Source organism: Musca vetustissima, unplaced genomic scaffold, assembly GCF_032173495.1.
Source record: "Musca vetustissima isolate MV318-11 ecotype Yass unplaced genomic scaffold, APGP_CSIRO_Mvet_v1 utg113121, whole genome shotgun sequence".
Taxonomy (NCBI): Eukaryota; Metazoa; Arthropoda; class Insecta; order Diptera; family Muscidae; genus Musca; species Musca vetustissima.
Window position 1 is genome coordinate 25,852 of NW_026888243.1, and position 20,432 is coordinate 46,283.

The 20,432-nt window shown below is 31.1% G+C and overlaps 1 protein-coding gene across 1 annotated transcript; it reads left to right on the top strand.

Moving 5' to 3' along the window:
• The first annotated feature begins 19,278 nt into the window (after positions 1 to 19,278).
• Positions 19,279 to 20,136, top strand: LOC133336034 (trypsin-1-like). Its single transcript, XM_061544329.1, has 2 exons — positions 19,279 to 19,511; positions 19,581 to 20,136. Exons 1-2 carry the CDS (start codon positions 19,279 to 19,281, stop codon positions 20,134 to 20,136), a joined length of 789 nt encoding a protein of 262 aa, XP_061400313.1.
• Positions 20,137 to 20,432: the final 296 nt, after the last annotated feature.

Consider the following 20,432-nt stretch of genomic DNA (forward strand, 5'->3'; position numbering starts at 1 on the left):
CTTTTTGAAAACAAAAACAACAACTAGCATATTAAACCCTCATCATGAAATACAAGGGATACACCCTTGTAGATCCCAGCAGAGGAGGAGACACTTAAAGAAATTCATCATTAAGCTTCATATATATAAAAAATAAAATTATTATTATTATTAAAATTTAAAATCTATATATATATTTATATAAAAAATGCCAATATCTAAGAAAACAATTCAAAAAAAGCACTGATGAGAATATAAAAAATTAGTTATAAAAAATAATATTTTAAATTAAAAAAAATGAAAAAAAACGACAAAATGAACTATTAACCAGATAAGTTAGATGGATGAAGAAGAAGAATGAAGAGTAAAGAAAATTTAGATAATCCTGAAAATTTTTTTTATAAATATAAAATTTAAAACTCTTGGCCAAATTTGTAAAGTAAAAAACAAACATTATTAGAAAATGTTTGAAAAAAGAAAAAAAATAACTACAATTTGGAATAATAAATTAAAAAGACCCACTTTATAATTAAATTAAAAACATCAGTATGTATATAGAGTATAAGAAAACAAAACTGATAATATTAATACAACAAATAAGAATTATTTTTCTTAGTTATTAGAAATTTTTTGATAAAGAAGAAAATGAAGAAAATGTTTAGCCGAACAACAAAGCATTCGTAATTAGATTTTTTATACAAAAACAAACAAAAAACCTAACAAAAAATTATTATTAATGTATAAAAAATTTATTGAAAACAATTTTATTTTAATTTGCAGATTTTTATAAGCGAAAAAACAAATATTTTTTTACAAAAGAAAAAAATCAATAAGCTTTTTTATAATAGTAATAAAATAACTAGCTAATTAAGTCAAGTAATGAAAAAAAAAAAACAATTTTTCCTTTACCTTATATACAAGGTAGAATTAAAAACTCCTCTCAATTTAATATTTAAAACACACTCTATTATTCCTTTTTGTTGGTTTTTTAGTTTTAAAACAAAACAAGTAAAAACTATTTTTAAAAAATAATGCGTAACACTCGCAAATGTTTTTTTTATTATAATATTAATTAAAATATATATTTTTAAAAATAAGAAAAAAATATCACTACACTTTCGTTTATAATTATAATTTTTTGTGATTTATGTTTAATTATTGTTCTACACAACCACCACCACCAACCAACTCCCCCACATTAGATTTTAAGCATAAAACTCAATGGAAACCCTTAAAAAAAAAAGAAAGAAAAAATAAAAACAAAATATCAAAGTCTTGTTTCTTTCTTAATGAAAAAAAACATCTACAATAAAAAAAAAATATTTAAAAAAAAATTAAAAAAAGAGGGAGGCAAGTCTTAAAAGAAAGAATTTTGTTTTATGCAAATTAAATTCAATAACTGTTTTATTAATATTATTTTTTATTATTTTATAACTTTAAATCATATCAAATGTGAATTAATTGTTTTTTGTTTTATTATTATTTTATTTTTTCCCCCTCAAAACATATGTTTTCTATTATTGAAATCCTTACACCAATTTTTTTAATTATTATTATTATTTATCCCTCATATTAAAGCAATTTGAAGAATTATTGATTTAATTATTTTTATTATTATTTTTTTTTTAATCATTGATGTTAAGTAGCAGAAAATGTCAAAACACACCGATCGTTGTGTGTGTTTTTTTAAGAATTTCTCTTAAGTTCTGTTTTTTATCAATTGCTTGATTTATTTTTTAATTTTATTATTATTTTTTTTTTAATTGTGTAAATTTTAAGTATATTTTTTATTAAAGAAATTTACTATAATATATATATTTTTTAAACATCAACAACCAACACGAACATAATTGATTAAATATTATATTATTTTTGTATATGATAAAACTTGAATAATAATAATAAAAACAAACAGAAATTTGTATATGTCAATATTATTTGTTTTATTTATTTCATTTTTTTTTTTTTTTTTGATTTAAAAAAAATAGGATATTTTTATATATATTTTTCCTGTGCATTTTTGTGTGAAAGACAATTAAATTTTTGACAGTTAAATATTGAATATTTATGAAGGTCCCAATTGGCCTGATCGATCTTAACCTTTTTACTTGTTTATTTTTTCGTGTCAGATCATGTAGATTTTCCAATAATCTGTTATTTATGTAGAGTATATAGAGCAGGCTGACCCCAAGTCGATTATATTACTTCTTTTAACATTTAACTATAAAAAATAGTCGATATTTTACATATCTTGGAGCTTTCACGTAATTATTATGCACATAACATTTGTAGATATGAATATTTAGAGTACGCCATAAAACTTCAGAATTCCCCCTAACCATTTGTGTAAATTTTATGAAAATCGGTTAAGTATTCGCCGAGTTATTTGCATTTGAATTCAACCGTCATTCGAAATGGGCTTGCTGTTGGGTGCTGGGCACCTGTTACCTAAAAATGAAAAATCACACAAAAATCGAAGTTTTAAAAACACCAAAAAATTGCCATTTTTAAAAACTCGATTATTGTGTGATTTTTCATTTTCATGTAACAGGTGCCCAGTACCGAACAGCAAGCACATTTCGAATGACGGTTGAATTCAAATGCAAATAACTCGGCGAATACTTAACCGATTTTCATAAAATTTACACAAATGGTTAGGGGGAATTCTGAAGTTATATTACATACTGGCTCTACATATAGAAAGTTATCTTATGTAAGAGAAACTTAGCATTGTGTGAAATTTGTTAAATATTTTAAATATCGACTTATTTTTTGGTTATATGTAAACAAAGTGAAAGGTCTGTTGAAGGTCCTCTGTCAATGGTAGACATCTGCAGGGTATTCTGTCCGTAAAAGAGAAGCTTTTAATAGTCTTCTATCTGTAAAAGATGGTTGTATAGAGAGAGAAGACCTTCAAAATTAATTCTTCTTACACAGAAGAATTAAGAGTTCCAACGTGGGTTTTTTGGGACACAAGTCCCTCACAAAAGGTATTTTATAGACAGAAGATAGAATTCATAAGGTTATAGAGGACAAAGGACATCAACATTTCAATTTGGATACCAATTTTTTGATACTTCCCATATAATGGAGCCCCTTACATTCTTCGGTTTTGTCTATTTATTGCACGTACATATTCAAAATAATTAACTGTTATTTGGTACTATGAGCTCTTATTGTGTAGCAAAAATCTCCCTACTAAATCTTTTCGATATCGGTTAACTTTTAAAGATGTCCCCCATATAAAGTTACTCCCATTATTCTATATTTTGGGGATTTTGTGGCAGGATTTTAACCAATTTGACTGTTATTTGGTACTTTGAGTTCACATTGGGTAACAAATCTCCCTACCAAAAATTATCGATATCGGTGCATTTTTTATTATAACACTCCCATAAGGTACCATCATTTAAATTCTGAATGCAATTTTTTGCCGTATAGTAAAAATATAATATTCCTGATCTATCATTTATGTATGGCATATATAGCACAGTTTCCTTTCCTCAGATCGACTATACTGCCCATTTATTGCATTTAACAAAAAAGTCGATATTTTACATATCATTGTACGTTCATATAATGCTAATTTTCTCTCATATACATAACATTTGTATATCTGTATTATTTCAGTATGTAATAAAACTTCAGAATTTCCTCTAAACATTTCTGCAAAAATCATGAAAATCGGTTAATTATTCGCTGAGTTATTTTCATTTGAATTCAACCGTGATCCGAAATGTGATTGCTCTTCGGTGCTGGGCACCTGTTACCAGAAAATGAAAAACCACACAAAATTCTAATTTCTAAAAACTCGAAAAATTGCAATTTTTAAGAAATCGATTTTTGTGTGGTTTTTCATTTTCGGGTAACAGGTGCCCAGCACCAAACAGCAAGCACATTTCAGATCATCGTTAAATTCAAATGCAAATAACTCGGCAACTACTTAACCGATTTTCATAAATTTTGCACAGATGTGTAGAAGGAACTCTAAGGTTTCATTGGCAATACATGTACAGGGTTATCCATATCGTGGTTCCAAAGATAAAGGTCAATAAAACACATATAAAATATTTTTCATAGAACATGTATTTTATTATAAAGTTTAAACGTTGAGATTATATGTGAAACACTACATCATTTAAATGGCGCGAACTGTTGCAAACATTGATTCTTTTGTGGTATTTTTCGGCCACTTGTTGACACATATTGGACGGTATCTCAGTCATAACTTGCCGAATGAAGGTTTTTTAAGTGCTCAAGAGTTAAAGATTTATTTGCACAAATCGCATGATCTTTGAGGCCAGTTTATATCGCCACGCCAAAAATTATGCGTCAAGGAAATATCTCTTGCAATGAAGCCATATTCGATCGGGTTGTGCGAAATGTAGTATCGTCTTGTTAAAACCACATATGCTCGAAGTCGTATTTTAGTAAGTAAAAAAATCGGTTATCATACCGTTGGCAGTTATTCCATTGATGTTTTCGAAGGAGTAAGGTCCAGTCATACCTTTGGAGCAAATATCGCCTCAAACTGCGAGGATTTATCAGAACCCCAAATGCGACAATTTTTTATTAACATATCAACCGTGTGAGAAATGTGTTTCATGTTTGAAGAAAATTTTTTTTTTGTTCAAGCTGCCATTCCAGGTATCACGACGTTGTGAATGGTCAGCTGGTTTTATTTTTGCATAAGTTGGACTTAGTATGGATGTGTAATCTCCTCTTAAAGCTCGATATGTTGCTGCGGCAGAATCACAATTTTTGTAGTAGGGTTTAATTAACGAATTAGGCGTTGTAAGATAGTTCAGCGATCCGATCGAGTCAATGCCAGATTTTCAACTGAAAAGAAAAAAAATTGGTTTAACAGCTTATTATTCAGAGCGGGTTTTTTATAAAAGCCATTTTTAAATTCGATTCCTTAAAAGGTCAATATTTGCGTAAAAGGTCATATGCGTAAGAACACCAAAAACAAATATGGAAAGACAAATCAGTGTGCACCTTGACAATGGGAACTTTAGCCACATCGGCTCAAATCAGCTGATTTTTGGCCCACCAAAAGTAGGAGTTGATATGTCAACTGCCGTACAGCCTAGATTGGCAGCCAATAACCGTATTTAAGAAATGCCTCAATCGGAGGAGAAAAAGTGGTAGATATGTGTGTGGGCCCAAAAGTTTGGGTGTAGGACCAATATATGAAGGTCGGTCAATATTTCGCTAACCAAATAGACCAAGACTTTTGAGTGAAAAGTTGCAAAATATATAATGGATATAGACTTGAGAAGTCGATAGTATATCCAGTAGGAGTGGTTGGCATTTAAATTAATAACAGTTTTTTTGTTGTATGTACTCCGATGTGGAAGTTTTACTTAAATACTTACAGGTATGTACGTATTATGATATTGTTATACCCTCCAGCATAGTATGCCAGTCTGTCTGTTGTAACCACTCTACGCTTTAAACGAACCGAAATAGATCGCCAAAATTTTGCATAGAATTGTCTTTGGTCTGCAGGCAGGTCAAGTTCGAAGATGGGCTATATCGGTCCACGTTTAGACATAGCTCCCATATAAGGGTACCCCCAAATGATTCGATATTTTGAGGTTCTTGAGCGCGTTTTATCACTGAATTCGTTGAAATTTGATACATTGGGTTCTAATTAGGTACCAAATTTCCCCATTAAAAATTATAAATATAGATCCACTTTTTCTGGTGGTCCCCTTATAACGGTATCCCAAATTTTCAGTATTTTGTGGGTTTTGAGCGTATTTTTCGACTGAGTTGTCTGTAATTTAGTACTATGAGTTATTATTGGGTAGCAAATTTCCCCACAAAAAATTATAAATATAGGTCAATTTTTTCGGGTAGCCCCCTGTAGAAGATATACAGACAGCCGCAGCTCGCCTGTATAATAAATAATAAGACACGACACGGTGCTCCCGACCGTTCTTTCTGAGTGGTTGTAAGGCACTAATTTTATTTTAAAATATTTATCCTTAGGTTCTACTTAAACAACTCTTTCTTAGCCTAATCTCAAACACAAAATACTTATCAGTAAACTATTTGTTCTAATAATAGAATTTGATCTGTGGAAAGTTTTCCCATCGTGTGCGTCATAAAATCTCACCATCAACAACAACAACAACAGTCTTATCAACGTTGCATGTGGGATTCTAGACCCTTATCTTAAAACACTCCAACGATCAAATCTTCCATGATACAAAATTCTGTTCAAAGTATTTTGAACACCCCTATTTAAGGGTACCCTCCAATTTTCGGTATTTTGGGGTTCTTTAGCGTAGTTTTCAGCCGAATTCGCTGTAATTTGGTATTTTGCAGTGGTATAAAAATTATTAATATTCGCCGCCTTTTAGGGATAGTCCCCATATAACCCCCTTTTTTATATAAAAATAGCTAACTGATTTGTTCCGGGTTTTGGATTTGTTCGGCTTAAATTTGGGTCTTTAGTGCACTATTTACATAAAATCGTACGAAACTGTAAATGGGAGCTGTAACTATATTTAAACCGATTTTCCCATTTTCAATTGGGGTTGTCCTATGGCCAAAAAAAATTAGTTGTGCCAAATTTTATCCAATTTGGATCATAAATGCGATCTGTACTTTGTTTACAGTTTTAAATGGGCAAACAGACGGACGGACATGCAAAAATCGACTCAGAATGTGATTCTATGTATATTCTCAAAAGGAACCATGGGTCTATCTCGTTTCCTTTTGCCTGTAACTGTACTTCTGTGTGGTGAAGGGTGTTAATATTAGCTTCGAAATCGACCTATATCGGTCCTTAATTAGGCATAACCCTTCACATTATGGATTACAACAATCGCTTGGTACAATAGTCGGTATAGGTCCAATTTTTATTATGTTCCCTATATTTTCATTCAATGTAACTGGCAGTATACATATGGTGGAGGGCATCCAAAGTTCGACCAGGCCTAACTTAACGTTTTTTTTCACTAGTTCAATTCAAATTTATTACATTCCCAAATCTGATTTATCTTTATTTAAATAATAAAGTGATATTTTTAAAAAAAAATCTCACTCTCTCAAAAATGCTTCTCATTGTTTAATATTTTCGTTTCTGAGTTGATTTTGAATATTTATAGAAGTATTTATATTTAGTGATATACTGTAGAATTTTGTTTTTCTTACTTATTATTTATTACAATCTATTAAAATTTAATTTACATATCCTATCAAAAAATAAAACATATAACTAAAATCGTCAATCAATCAATAATTAATGGAACAACAATCTTTGAAATGAAATATGTTGTGAATATCCTCTTGACTAAGTAGTTCATCTCACTATCAATCTCTCCTCTATCCAATACTAATGAAAACCTTCAAAAACTTATATCGAAAATACCATCCAATTTTTTATAAATAATAAAAAAGCAAAAAAACAAAACTTGAAGGTTTCAAAAAAACAGCATAACAATAAATGATGTGAGACCAATTTTGTAAGTGATGAAAAATAATAATAATTTAAATAAAAAAGAAGAAAAAAATATAATTGAGATGAACTTGAAAAACAAACCAAGACAATTCTTTAGAAAGAGAAACAGAAACAATTGTAAATACACACCCACATACATAGACAGATATACAGACAAATATACAAAAATGGCAAAATTACACAATTAAAATTTAAAAAAAAAAAAATAAAATAAAATTGAAGACAAGGGAAGTAGTTAACTGACATGCGATAAACATAAATATTATTAAATAAAACAAGAAAATAATAACAAAATCAAATAAAAGAAAATTAAAAATGTGGACAAAGATGGTAAGAGAGGTTGCAAAGATTCAATGCTGGTATAGCCCTGGAAATATGTTCTTATTAATATTCCTCAGCTTCTTAAAATATAACTTTATTCATATTTGTACCATAAGTACCATCCTCCACATCATAACCAAAATTCTTGTCCATAAAAAATCTATCAGATCTGAAATATCCATAACATCCATTTATCAACTCAAATATAAGCCACAAAATTAAAATAGAAATAAATCAAAAACACCCCCACTCAAAAAATAACCATATTTCAATACTGAAATATATCAATATATATATGTAAAATTACAAACTCTTCTTATGTGTTAAAGAAATAAAAAATATAATAAAAATATAGATTTAAGAACTTACAAATAATAAAAACTGAAATTCAAGGCTTAATTTGATGTAGTGCAGCGGCAAACAATTAAAAGAAATTAAATATAAAAAATAACTGAAATTAAAAAAAAAAAAAAACTGAAATTTAATGGTGATATTCAAAACAAAAAATAATGACATGATAAAATAATATTAAATGTAACAAATACAACAACCACACAATATTTATACTTAACAAAGAAAATGATAAAGAAAATAAAATAAAAAGGAAAACATTAGTTATAACAATTACCAAATAAGATATTATCTATATCGATGATTTATAATAACAAAATTGCAATACGTTTATAAATAATTTATATAAAAAAAGAGAAAAAAAAACAAAACACAGGGAGGATTGTTTTATTTTCAAAAAGGTCGGTAAAGGTAATAGTGCAGTGGAAACCGGTAAAAATTAATATTAATGATTTTTGAGGTTCAAAATGTTATCTGAATGTTTATACTACCATTGAAAATGGCCACCGTCCAAATAATAAATAAGAAAGTGTTTTAAATAAAAATATACCGAACTGTGATATTATAAATCACGTTATTATTTTTTATAGATCCTAAGAATTGTGTCTTTCTTCAGAGGGGCTGTGAAATGTTTTGATTTTAAATAGGCATATCACAGCCAGCTTTGAGGAGCGATACGGTTTAATTGCAGCATCACATATGTTACACTAGTGATTATAACAAAACAAAAAAAAAAACCAGTAAGGAAAATAGTAAAAACGGACTGTGTTAACTATATGATACCCTTCACCACTATGGGTATCTTCAACATATGTCTTCTAACGTCGCCTTTTCGAAAGAACATTGACATGACATGACATTTTTTTTTTTTTTTTGAACCTATGCTAAATTTCATTTCATTTGGGCAGAAATGCCAGAAATTAATTTATAAAAACTTCAGTTCATTGTACAAAATTGTGTGACAATCGGACAAACTTTGGGTCTTTAGTGCCCAATTTATACAAAATCGTAATATGGGAGCTATATCTACATCTGAATCAATTTTCACGAGACTTAGCACACATCATTCTAGACTTAATTCAGTACGCTATGCGAAATTTCGTACAAATCGAAAAAAATATATAGGAGCTATGGTACACGATTTACTTAAAATCATATGAAAATATATATGGGAGCTATATCTTAATCTGAACCGATACGTTATTCTAGACTTAATTCAGTACGCTGTGCCAAATTTCGTGCATATCGAAAGATATGTAGGGACTTTGGTGCCCCAATTACCGGGAACTATTCCTAAATCTGAACCGATTTTCACCAATTTCAATAGGGTTCGTCCTTGGGCCAAATAAGTGACTTATGCCAAATTTCATCCAATTCGGATAATAAATGTGACCTGTACTTTGTTTACAATTTAACGTGGACAGACAGATGGACGGACAGACATGCGTAAATCGACTCGGAAAGTGATTCTATTCACATCATTCTAGACTTAATTCAGTACGCTATGCGAAATTTCGTACACATCGAAAGAAATATAGTTGCTATGGTACACGATAGCTATATCTAAATTTCACGAAATTTAACATAACATTCAACATACATCGTGCAAATCGAAGGATATATAGGGACTTTGGTGCATTATTGACATTAAATCGCGCAAATATATATATATATATATATATAGTACGCTGTGCCAAATTTCGTGCAAATCGAAAGATATATAGGGACTTTGGTGCACCATTTACATTCTATCGGACGAAAATATTTATGGGAGCTATATCTAAATCTGAACGGATTTTTCCGAAACTTAACATAAGTCATTTTTAAATTAATTCAGTACGATGTGCCAAATTTCGTGCAAATCGAAAGATATGTAGGAACTTTGGTGTCCCAATTACCGGGAACTATTCCTAAAACTGAACCGATTTTCACCAACTTTAATAGGGTTCGTCCTTGGGCCAAATAAATGACTCGTGCCAAATTTCATCCAAATCGGATCATAAATGCGACCTGTACTTTGTTTAAAATTTAATATCTACAGACGGACGGACGGACATTCATAAGTCGACTCAGAAAGTGATTCTATGCATATTCTCAAAAGGAACCATGGGTTTATCTCGATTCTTTTTGCCTGTTACCAACATATGCACAAAGACATATCAATCTTTGCCTAAAGAAATGTTGAAAAAAATAGACACTTGTAGAAATAACTAGAAAAAATGATGTCTAAAGGAATATTTCGGAACAATTTACACCATATGAAATAATTTTAAGAAAAATGTGCTTTAAAAATTATATTTGAAAACAAAAAAAAACAATCCCCGCATACAAAATGTTTATAAAAAAACCTGCTTAAAACAAAATTATTGAATACTACAGGTCCTTATTTTTTAGATCTTCATCTGATATCTACTTTTAATAAATATTTCGGAAAAAGATAGCCTGAAGGATAATAAAACAAAAATTGTAAAGAGTGTAGTCGAACCCTATATGGTACCCAACACACCTGCCATTGAGGAATTGTGGAGGTGATGTCTTCCTGTGATCCTTGTTTCGTGATGTTCGGGTCAATGTTTTTAAAATCAAATGTTTATAAATGTATATAAATTCAAAACTGCATAATATATTAAATAAAAACCACGCTTTTGAAAACAAAATAGAGATTAAAACCAGTGAGCGGAGCAGTATAGTCGGACGGGGCCGACCATACGATACCCTACACAACTACCACGGAACTCAAATTTTCTGCGGATGTTTATTCCGAGACTGGGCAATATTTCGTGATATTTGCACCCTATTGCCCGATTAGAGGTAAACAGCACCTCTTCCTCACACTGACATATCTTCCGAATATTACGAGTATTCAGTACAGCTATTGTCCAGATTCCCTTCACCGTGGGTTGTGTTGTGATGTTCGGCTTTCATTTGAGGTCTATAGATCGACTCGAAATTAACAAAAAAAATTAAGTTTTCGGTCCACTTCATTCTAAAATTATTATCTAATCATCACCGAAATTATAGGCGTTGTCCTTGACCATAACTGGAACTTCATGGAACATTTCTAAGCGATCAGCGCTATAGTTCCGATCTCCAGAGTGATAATGGGTTACTAAAAATAACTCCCACATCCGAGCACATACAACAATATAATTGGTCTTAATTTAAAGGTCAACCACTCCTCCTGGATATAATATCAACTTCTCGGGTATATGTGCCATAGAATACAAATTTTGTAATTTTTCACACAAAAGTCAGGGTCCATTTGACCCGCTAAATATTGACCGATCTTTCTCCAAACAGGCATTCTTATTTTTGGCCCGATCCGCTTCTCCATGCAAAATTTCACAATGTTCGGACCATTGTTGCGGCCTCTGGAGCGACCAGAAAAACCGAAAAAAATTTAGTATTTGGTCCATTTCATCCCCTAAATATTAACCGAACTTTCCAAAAAACAATAGGGGTCTTCATTGGCCAGAACCCATCCAACATGCAAAATTTCGTGAAGATTGGTCCATAACTGTGGCCTGTATCGTGTTTACAAATTATAATGGAAAGACGGACGGACGGACACACATGTCTAGATCGACTCAGCTAGTCGAGATATGACGATCGGTATACTTAAAGGTGGGTCTAGGACCAATATTTCGCGGCGTTACAAACTTTTGGGTCTGCACAAAGCTATAATACCCTGACAACATAGTTGTGTAGGCTATAAAAATGTATTCAAGCATGGGTAAGAAAGTTTTATTGCATCCGCCATACAGGCCGGACTTGACATCAAGCGAATATCATATTTTTCTTGCATTGCAAAATGTCTATAATGATAAAAATCGGTATCTAGGGAGAATTGTGAAAATCGACTACTAGAGTTTTTTTGCAAATAGAGAGCAGGACTTCTATGAGAGAGGCATTATGAAGTTACCTATAAAATGGTAACAAATCATACAACAAAACGGTGTATATGATAATGCATGTTAAATAACGTTTTATAGTTCATTTAAAAATAATGAATTTCTTTTTCCCCAAAATAATATATTAACCAGTAAGGAAAGTAGTAAACGGACAGACGGGACCGACTATATGATACCCTTCACAACTATGAGTATATCTAACAGAACTATTAAGATGAAAATGGATGAAATAAAATATGTGATATTTATCTAAATGTGAATCGACTTTGATATATCCATAAACATGTCATTCGTTTGTGACAGAAGGGACAGAAGTATGTAAATCGACTTTAAAAAAATATTAATAGGTCATCCGTTGGTCTATGTCTGTACTTCTAGAAAACGCAACTACGTAATTCTATGCTCAATTTTGTACGTTGTGCAAAATTTGATGTCAATCTGACAAACATGAGGAGTTTGATATACAATTTACTTAAAATCGTACGAAATATAGGTTAGGTTATACTAATTTCAGTACGTTTTGGGAGTCTGGACCGATTTTCTCGAAACTTGGCAGACATCACTCAAGGCTCAATTCAGTACGCAATGCCAAATTTCGTGCAAATCGAGGGATATATAGGGACTTTGGTGCACCATTTTCATGAAATCGGACGAAACTATATATGGGAGCTAATCTAAATCTGAACAGATTTTCTCGAAACTTGGCAGACATCACTCTAGGCTCAATTAAATACGTTATGCCAAATTTGGTGCAAATCGAAACATATATAGGGACTTTGGTGCACCACTTACATGAAATCGGACGAAACTATATATGGGAGCTATATCTAAATCTGGACCGATTTTCACGAAACTTTGCAGACATCACTTTAGGCTCAATTCAGTACGTTGTGCAAAATTTGGTGCAAACCGACAGATATATAGGGTCTTTGGTGCACCATTTACCTTAAATCGGACGAAAGTTTATATGGGAGCTATATCCAAATCTGAACCGATTTTTCCCAATTTCAATAGGGTTCGTTCTTGGCCAAACAAATGAGCTGTGCCAAATTTCATCCAAATCGGAATATAAATGCGACCTGTACTGGGTCTATCTCGTTTCCTTTTGCATGTTACAAACATATGCACAAAGACATAATACCCTGTACCACAGTGTGGTGAAGGGTATACAAAATAATACTTTTTTCAGGGACCACATATAGATTAGATTTTAAAAAATATATTTTAATATATATTTGGAATCCACACACAGATGGGAAACACATATGGGCTTGTTTCTAGTATTTTTGCCGACGAGTAGGACCTAATTTTGTATATATATCTAAACATATTCCTGTCAAATTATGCTGATGAGCTTCTATGCGAGTTATAAACATCCGAAGGAAATTTGAAATGCTGCACGTTAAAATTAACTGTTTTAGGTGAGAAACCTCGCGAGTTGCAACTTTAAAAACCGAATATAAATAGGAATGTTTCAACTAAAAAAGAGTAAAATCGAGTGGAACCATAAAATTTAATTTTTTTGCCAATTTGTGTTTGATTATGTCATATTCTGTAATAAAAGTCATTTGAATATTTAAACATTCCCAAGAAAATAGAATATATACGGGATATGAGAAAAAAAGGGGGAAGCAGTTACAATTAAGAAGTTGTGTCATTATATATACAGAAAACATTTTTGTGAAGATTTTCATAATTTCATTCATAGGTAATTTTTTCCATATTGTAAATAAACCCAGCGAAAAATACAATTATTCTTATAATAAATTTTTTTGTCCAAAAAACAAACACATTCACAACTACTTTCCTACTTCGCTCTACTTTTCCACTATTTGGACTCAATTTTCCCCTTTCTCTCTCTCTCTCTCTCTCTTTTTGGACAAAACAAATGTATACTTTAAAAAAATCCACTTTTCACTCACGCGATCGTGACTAGTTTAGCATTCCATTGTTTCTTTAATTCAGACACTCCTAACGACATTGGTATTAAATACGCATGTGTATTTTCCAAATTATTTCGATTTAAATCCTAAATAAAATATATCAAACAAGTGTTCCGACCAACAGCGGACAAAAGTTCGATACTCTGGTCTTCGCCGTCAACGAAATATCAACCGTCAAAATTTTACACCAATTCAAACACGTAGGGTGTATCATGTCTGCATGGGTAGGGGATTATAAATACCTACTTAACGAAAAGAAATCAGAAATTTACGATAGTTCTATGAATAAATGTCGTAGTGAATGATATATAGTATACTTAATATGAAATATTTCAATTCCAAAGTAACATGAAAAATATAATTTGCCGTAACTCGTGTTATATTCCCTCATTCTAGATCAATCAAAAATTTTTGCCGATCAAACAAATTGTTGCAAACCATATTTGGATAACTACAATTTATTAATTCATTTCTCTCGTAGGTATGAAGAAATTGTAGCAATTTAATCTGAATGAGAAATGGCAAAGGCGGTGAAATGTTTTCATTGTTTGAAATCGACAATTCGAATTCTTTAAATGGAAACAAATTAAAGTATTTATTTATGACAAATATTATATAGAAAATATTTATTGGCAAGTAAAAAAAATGTAGAGAGGAACCGCAAATAAAATATCTATTACGATATAGTTTCTATGATAACACTTTGCTATGGTCGTGGGTTTGGAAAATGTTTTTTGGCGATGAAATTTTGTACAATTAATCAATTTTAATATCTGAAAATTAGGTTAAACATTTTGGAGCAAATATTTCTGAAATATATTTCTATATCAAAAAATCCGGTGTATTTTGATAATTGGATTTTACGTTTTACGTATATAGAAGCTCAATATGTCGTGCATCATAAGTTCTTGTCAAAGGGTCCATGATAACATCATATATGTAACATCATATAGTTAATTTTGGGTGGATGGTATTTAAAAAATATTTATTAAAAATCTACGCATAATGGTATTTAAAAATATTGACAGTCTTTTAAAAATATTTTTTTCAAAAATCTGCGCCAAATCTACACCTTGATGGACTTTAAAAAATATTTATTTAAAAAAGCTACGCCTTGACGATCTTCAAAAAAACTAAGTATTGGAGGCTTTGCAAAAACCTTCTTTAAAAATCCATGTATTTGAAAACATATTTTTTTTTAATCAAAGCCTTGTTTTAGTCCACACACAAGGCGTGGATTTTTTAAAGAATATTTTTTCAAAGGCCACACAAGGCGTGGATATTTAAAGAATATTTTTTCAAAGGATTTTTCAAAGATTATTTTGTCAAAGGCCACACAAGGCGTGGATTTTTTAAATGATATTTTTTCAAAGGCCACACAAGGCGGGGATTTTTTAAATGATATTTTTTCAAAGGCCACACAAGGCGTGGATTTTTTAAATGATATTTTTTCAAAGGCGTGGATTTTTTAAATGATATTTTTCAAAGGGGTGGATTTTTTAAATGATATTTTTTCAAAGGCGTGGATTTTTTAAATGATATTTTTTCAAAGGCGTGGATTTTTTAAAGAGTATTTTTTCAAAGGCCACACAAGGCGTAGATTTTTCAAAGAATATTTTTTCAAAGGCCACACAAGGCGTGGATTTTTTAAAGAATATTTTTTCAAAGGCCACACAAGGCGTGGATTTTTTAAAGAATATTTTTTCAAAGGCCACACAAGGCGTGGATTTTTTAAAGAATATTTTTTCAAAGGCCACACAAGGCGTGGATTTTTTAAAGAATATTTTTTCAAAGGCCACACAAGGCGTGGATTTTTTAAAGAATATTTTTTCAAAGGCCACACAAGGCGTGGATTTTTTAAAGAATATTTTTTCAAAGGCCACACAAGGCGTGGATTTTTTAAAGAATATTTTTTCAAAGGCCACACAAGGCGTGGATTTTTTAAAGAATATTTTTTCAAAGGCCACACAAGGCGTGGATTTTTTTCAAAGTCGTGGATTTTTTAAATGATATTTTTTCAAAGGCGTGGATTTTTTAAATGATATTTTTTCAAAGGCGTGTATTTTTTTAAATGATATTTTTTCAAAGGCGTGGATTTTTTAAATGATATTTTTTCAAAGGCGTGGATTTTTTAAATGATATTTTTTCAAAGGCGTGGATTTTTTAAATGATATTTTTTCAAAGGCGTGGATTTTTTAAAGAATATTTTTTCAAAGGCCACACAAGGCGTGGATTTTTTAAAGAATATTTTTTCAAAGGCCACACAAGGCGTGGATTTTTTAAATGATATTTTTTCAAAGGCCACACAAGGCGTGGATTTTTTAAATGATATTTTTTCAAAGGCCACACAAGGCGTGGATTTTTTAAATGATATTTTTTCAAAGGCCACACAAGGCGTGGATTTTTTAAATGATATTTTTTCAAAGGCCACACAAGGCGTGGATTTTTTAAATGATATTTTTTCAAAGGCCACACAAGGCGTGGATTTTTTAAATGATATTTTTTCAAAGGCCACACAAGGCGTGGATTTTTTAAATGATATTTTTTCAAAGGCCACACAAGGCGTGGATTTTTTAAATGATATTTTTTCAAAGGCGTGGATTTTTTTAAATGATATTTTTTCAAAGGCGTGGATTTTTTAAATGATATTTTTCAAAGGCGTGGATTTTTTAAATGATATTTTTCAAAGGCGTGGATTTTTTAAATGATATTATTTCAAAGGCGTGGATTTTTTAAATGATATTTTTTCAAAGGCGTGGATTTTTTAAATGATATTTTTTCAAAGGCGTGGATTTTTTAAATGATATTTTTTCAAAGGCCATACAAGGCGTGGATTTTTTAAATGATATTTTTTCAAAGGCGTGGATTTTTTAAATGATATTTTTTTCAAAGGCCACACAAGGCGTAGATTTTTTAAAGAATATTTTTTCAAAGGCCACACAAGGCGTGGATTTTTTAAAGAATATTTTTTCAAAGGCCACACAAGGCGTGGATTTTTTAAAGAATATTTTTTCAAAGGCCACACAAGGCGTGGATTTTTTAAAGAATATTTTTTCAAAGGCCACACAAGGCGTGGATTTTTTAAAGAATATTTTTTCAAAGGCCACACAAGGCGTGGATTTTTTAAAGAATATTTTTTCAAAGGCCACACAAGGCGTGGATTTTTTAAAGAATATTTTTTCAAAGGCCACACAAGGCGTGGATTTTTTAAAGAATATTTTTTCAAAGGCCACACAAGGCGTGGATTTTTTAAAGAATATTTTTTCAAAGGCCACACAAGGCGTGGATTTTTTAAAGAATATTTTTTCAAAGGCCACACAAGGCGTGGATTTTTTAAAGAATATTTTTTCAAAGGCCACACAAGGCGTGGATTTTTTAAAGAATATTTTTTCAAAGGCCACACAAGGCGTGGATTTTTTAAAGAATATTTTTTCAAAGGCCACACAAGGCGTGGATTTTTTAAAGAATATTTTTTCAAAGGCCACACAAGGCGTGGATTTTTTAAAGAATATTTTTTCAAAGGCCACACAAGGCGTGGATTTTTTAAATGATATATTTTTTTAAATTAACAATAAGTCTTCGGTATTAGTTTATTTTTGGTGGGAGTATTATATTGTGATAATTAAAAAAAATCGAATGAAACGGAAGACTATTTCCTAGGTGGCAATGACAGCACAACCGATTAAATTGTCTTACCTTATATGTCGAAATATTGTTAAAATTGAAAACCCATCGCAATGACTCAATTGATACAACCGAAAAGAACTTTCCATTCCACCAGACAAATCATACCTTATTTAAAAATTAAAATTGTTTACGAAAACTCAATACAAAAACTAGAATGTCAGATATGTCAAAATAATAACGCCAACATAGGTACACTTCGACAGCGACGGCGACCTTAAATGCGAACACTTAATAATTTATTGAACTTTAATGAATGTCTGAAGCAATGAGACACGAACATACAAAAAAGTAAAAAAAAAAAACAATGACGTCCAATAAACCACACAGCCAACTATACAGATATGATGTCATCTGTGTTGTATCTTGAAATGCTGAAACAAAAAATCTGTCTGAAGTCGAAAAGATGCAAAAGGATTGTTGTATGCACTATTGGGGCATCCAATAACAACGGATGGTCCATCACACATTTGGGTGTGACATCATCGTTTTTCAGTTGTCCCTATTAAATTTGGACAATTTTGATTTGTTGTTTATTTATTTATATTTTTTGCATCCAATTGGAAATTTATAAATCAAAACAAACTGTCAATTTGTATAGGACACAAGGTCATGGTCAAGTTTAGGAACGTTTATTGTTTTTGATTTAAAAATTTCTTGAACTCTGTCAATTTAAACGAAATCGAAATCGATTTTTCATTGGAGAAGAAGATCGCTATTTTTGACAACTCGGGAGATAATAAAGTCTTCGATAAATATGGTAGAAGTGATAACGCCATCACTTAAAATTGAAGAATCCACGCCTTGTGGATGGTCTTTGAAAAAATATTCTTTAAAAAATCCACGCCTTGTGGATGGTCTTTGAAAAAATATTCTTTAAAAAATCCACGCCTTGTGGATGGTCTTTGAAAAAATATTCTTAAAAAAATTCACGCCTTGTGGATGGTCTTTGAAAAAATATTCTTTAAAAAATCCACGCCTTGTGGATGGTATTTAAAAAAATAATTCTTTAAAAAATCCACGCCTTGTGGATGGTATTTGAAAAAAATATTCTTTAAAAAAATCCACGCCTTGTGGATGGTCTTTGAACAAAAATTCTTTAAAAAATGCACGCCTTGTTTGGCCACGCTTTGTGTAGGCCTTTCAAAAATATTTTAAAAAAAATTCACGCCCTGTGGAGTCTTTAAAAATGTTTTTTTTAATATATTTTAAAAAATCTAAACCTTGGTCTTTGAAAAAATATTCTTAAAAATTTAATTTCTCAGCTGCGTTGAATGAAAAAAACTTTTTTTCTCTTAAAACCCCCCTATTTTGGATTATGCAGGTAGTTTCCCATGGTCTTCTATAGCCCGTTTACAGTTATGTCACGTTTCATAGAGGCGGCAACTGCAATGCCATGCCTGGTTGATTTTATACGGGTGATAATCGGATGTGTTTGAAAGGTGTGAAGAAAACTTCGATAAATTTTTATGTTGGGCATCACACATGGAAGATAAGACCTCCAAAATTTCGTAAGACCCACATTTATTTGAAATATTTTTTTGTATAAAATTCTCTCCAAATTGGAATAAAGGTATCAGTTTCAAGTAACCATTCCGGGAGAAAAGAAGTTAGAATGAAGTTCGTTGTAAATACGGTAGCAGCCTTGTGCTTGATGAGCGTCCATGGCAGATTTTTGGAGCAGCAGGATGAGGAAGGTGCACCACGTTTGGATGGTCGCATTGTGGGAGGACATAAAATCAATATTACCGATGCTCCACATCAAATATCCCTTCAGACTTCCGATCACATCTGTGGTGGTTCCATTATTTCCAAGCAATGGATTCTAACTGCGGCCCACTGTACTTAGTAAGATTAAAATATTTTAAAAATTTCAAAATTGAAAAAAAAGGAATAATTATGAAATTTCTATTCCAGTGGCAAAACGGCCAATCGTCTAAAGGTACGTTTGGGCTCCTCAGAATCAGCCAAGGGTGGCGAATACATTGATGTTGCTGAAATTGTCCAACATAAAAAATTCAACTACTCCAATGTGGACTATGATTATTCCCTGCTGAAGTTGTCACGTGAAATTGAATTCGATGATACAAAACAACCCATTAAGTTACCCGAAACCAAAGAAGATGCCAAGGATGGTGAGAACTGTTTGGTTACCGGTTGGGGTAATACACAAAATGCGATGGAATCAAATGATTGGTTGCGTCAAACAAAAGTTCCAATTTTCAATCAGGAGGAGTGTTCTGCCAAATATAAGAAATTTGGTGGTGTTACCGAACGTATGATCTGTGCTGGTTACACCGAAGGTGGTAAGGACGCCTGCCAGGGTGATTCAGGTGGTCCATTGATTACCAAGGATGGCGTTTTGATTGGTGTCGTTTCATGGGGTTATGGTTGTGCTCGTCCCGATTATCCTGGTATTTATTCGAGAGTTTCTTATGTTCGCGATTGGATTCGTACAAATAGTGGCGTTTAGATGTGAAAAAATAATGTGACATTTTGTTAGAAATAAAAAAAATCTTTAAAATAAGTTAAGTATTTGAATTTTAAAATAAGCATGGATTTTTGGTAATTATTTTTAGAGCCACAAAAAAGTGTGGATTTTTAAAATACTAACAAAGTTTTTAAGAATTATTTTTATATCAAAAGTGTTTTAAGTTTTTTAATGATATTTTTTTCAGTCAACACATAAAGGTGAGGATTTTTAATGTGGCATTTTTAACCCAAAAAAATATTTTTCAAAAGCCAAAATAATCCTGAATTTTTGAAATA

Coding starts and splice junctions, on each gene's coding strand:
- LOC133336034 (XM_061544329.1), top strand. CDS start 19,279: ATGAAGTTCGTTGTAAATACGGTAGCAGCCTTGTGCTTGATGAGCGTC. Junction 19,512..19,580: donor ACTGCGGCCCACTGTACTTA/GTAAGATTAAAA, acceptor TTTCTATTCCAG/TGGCAAAACGGCCAATCGTC.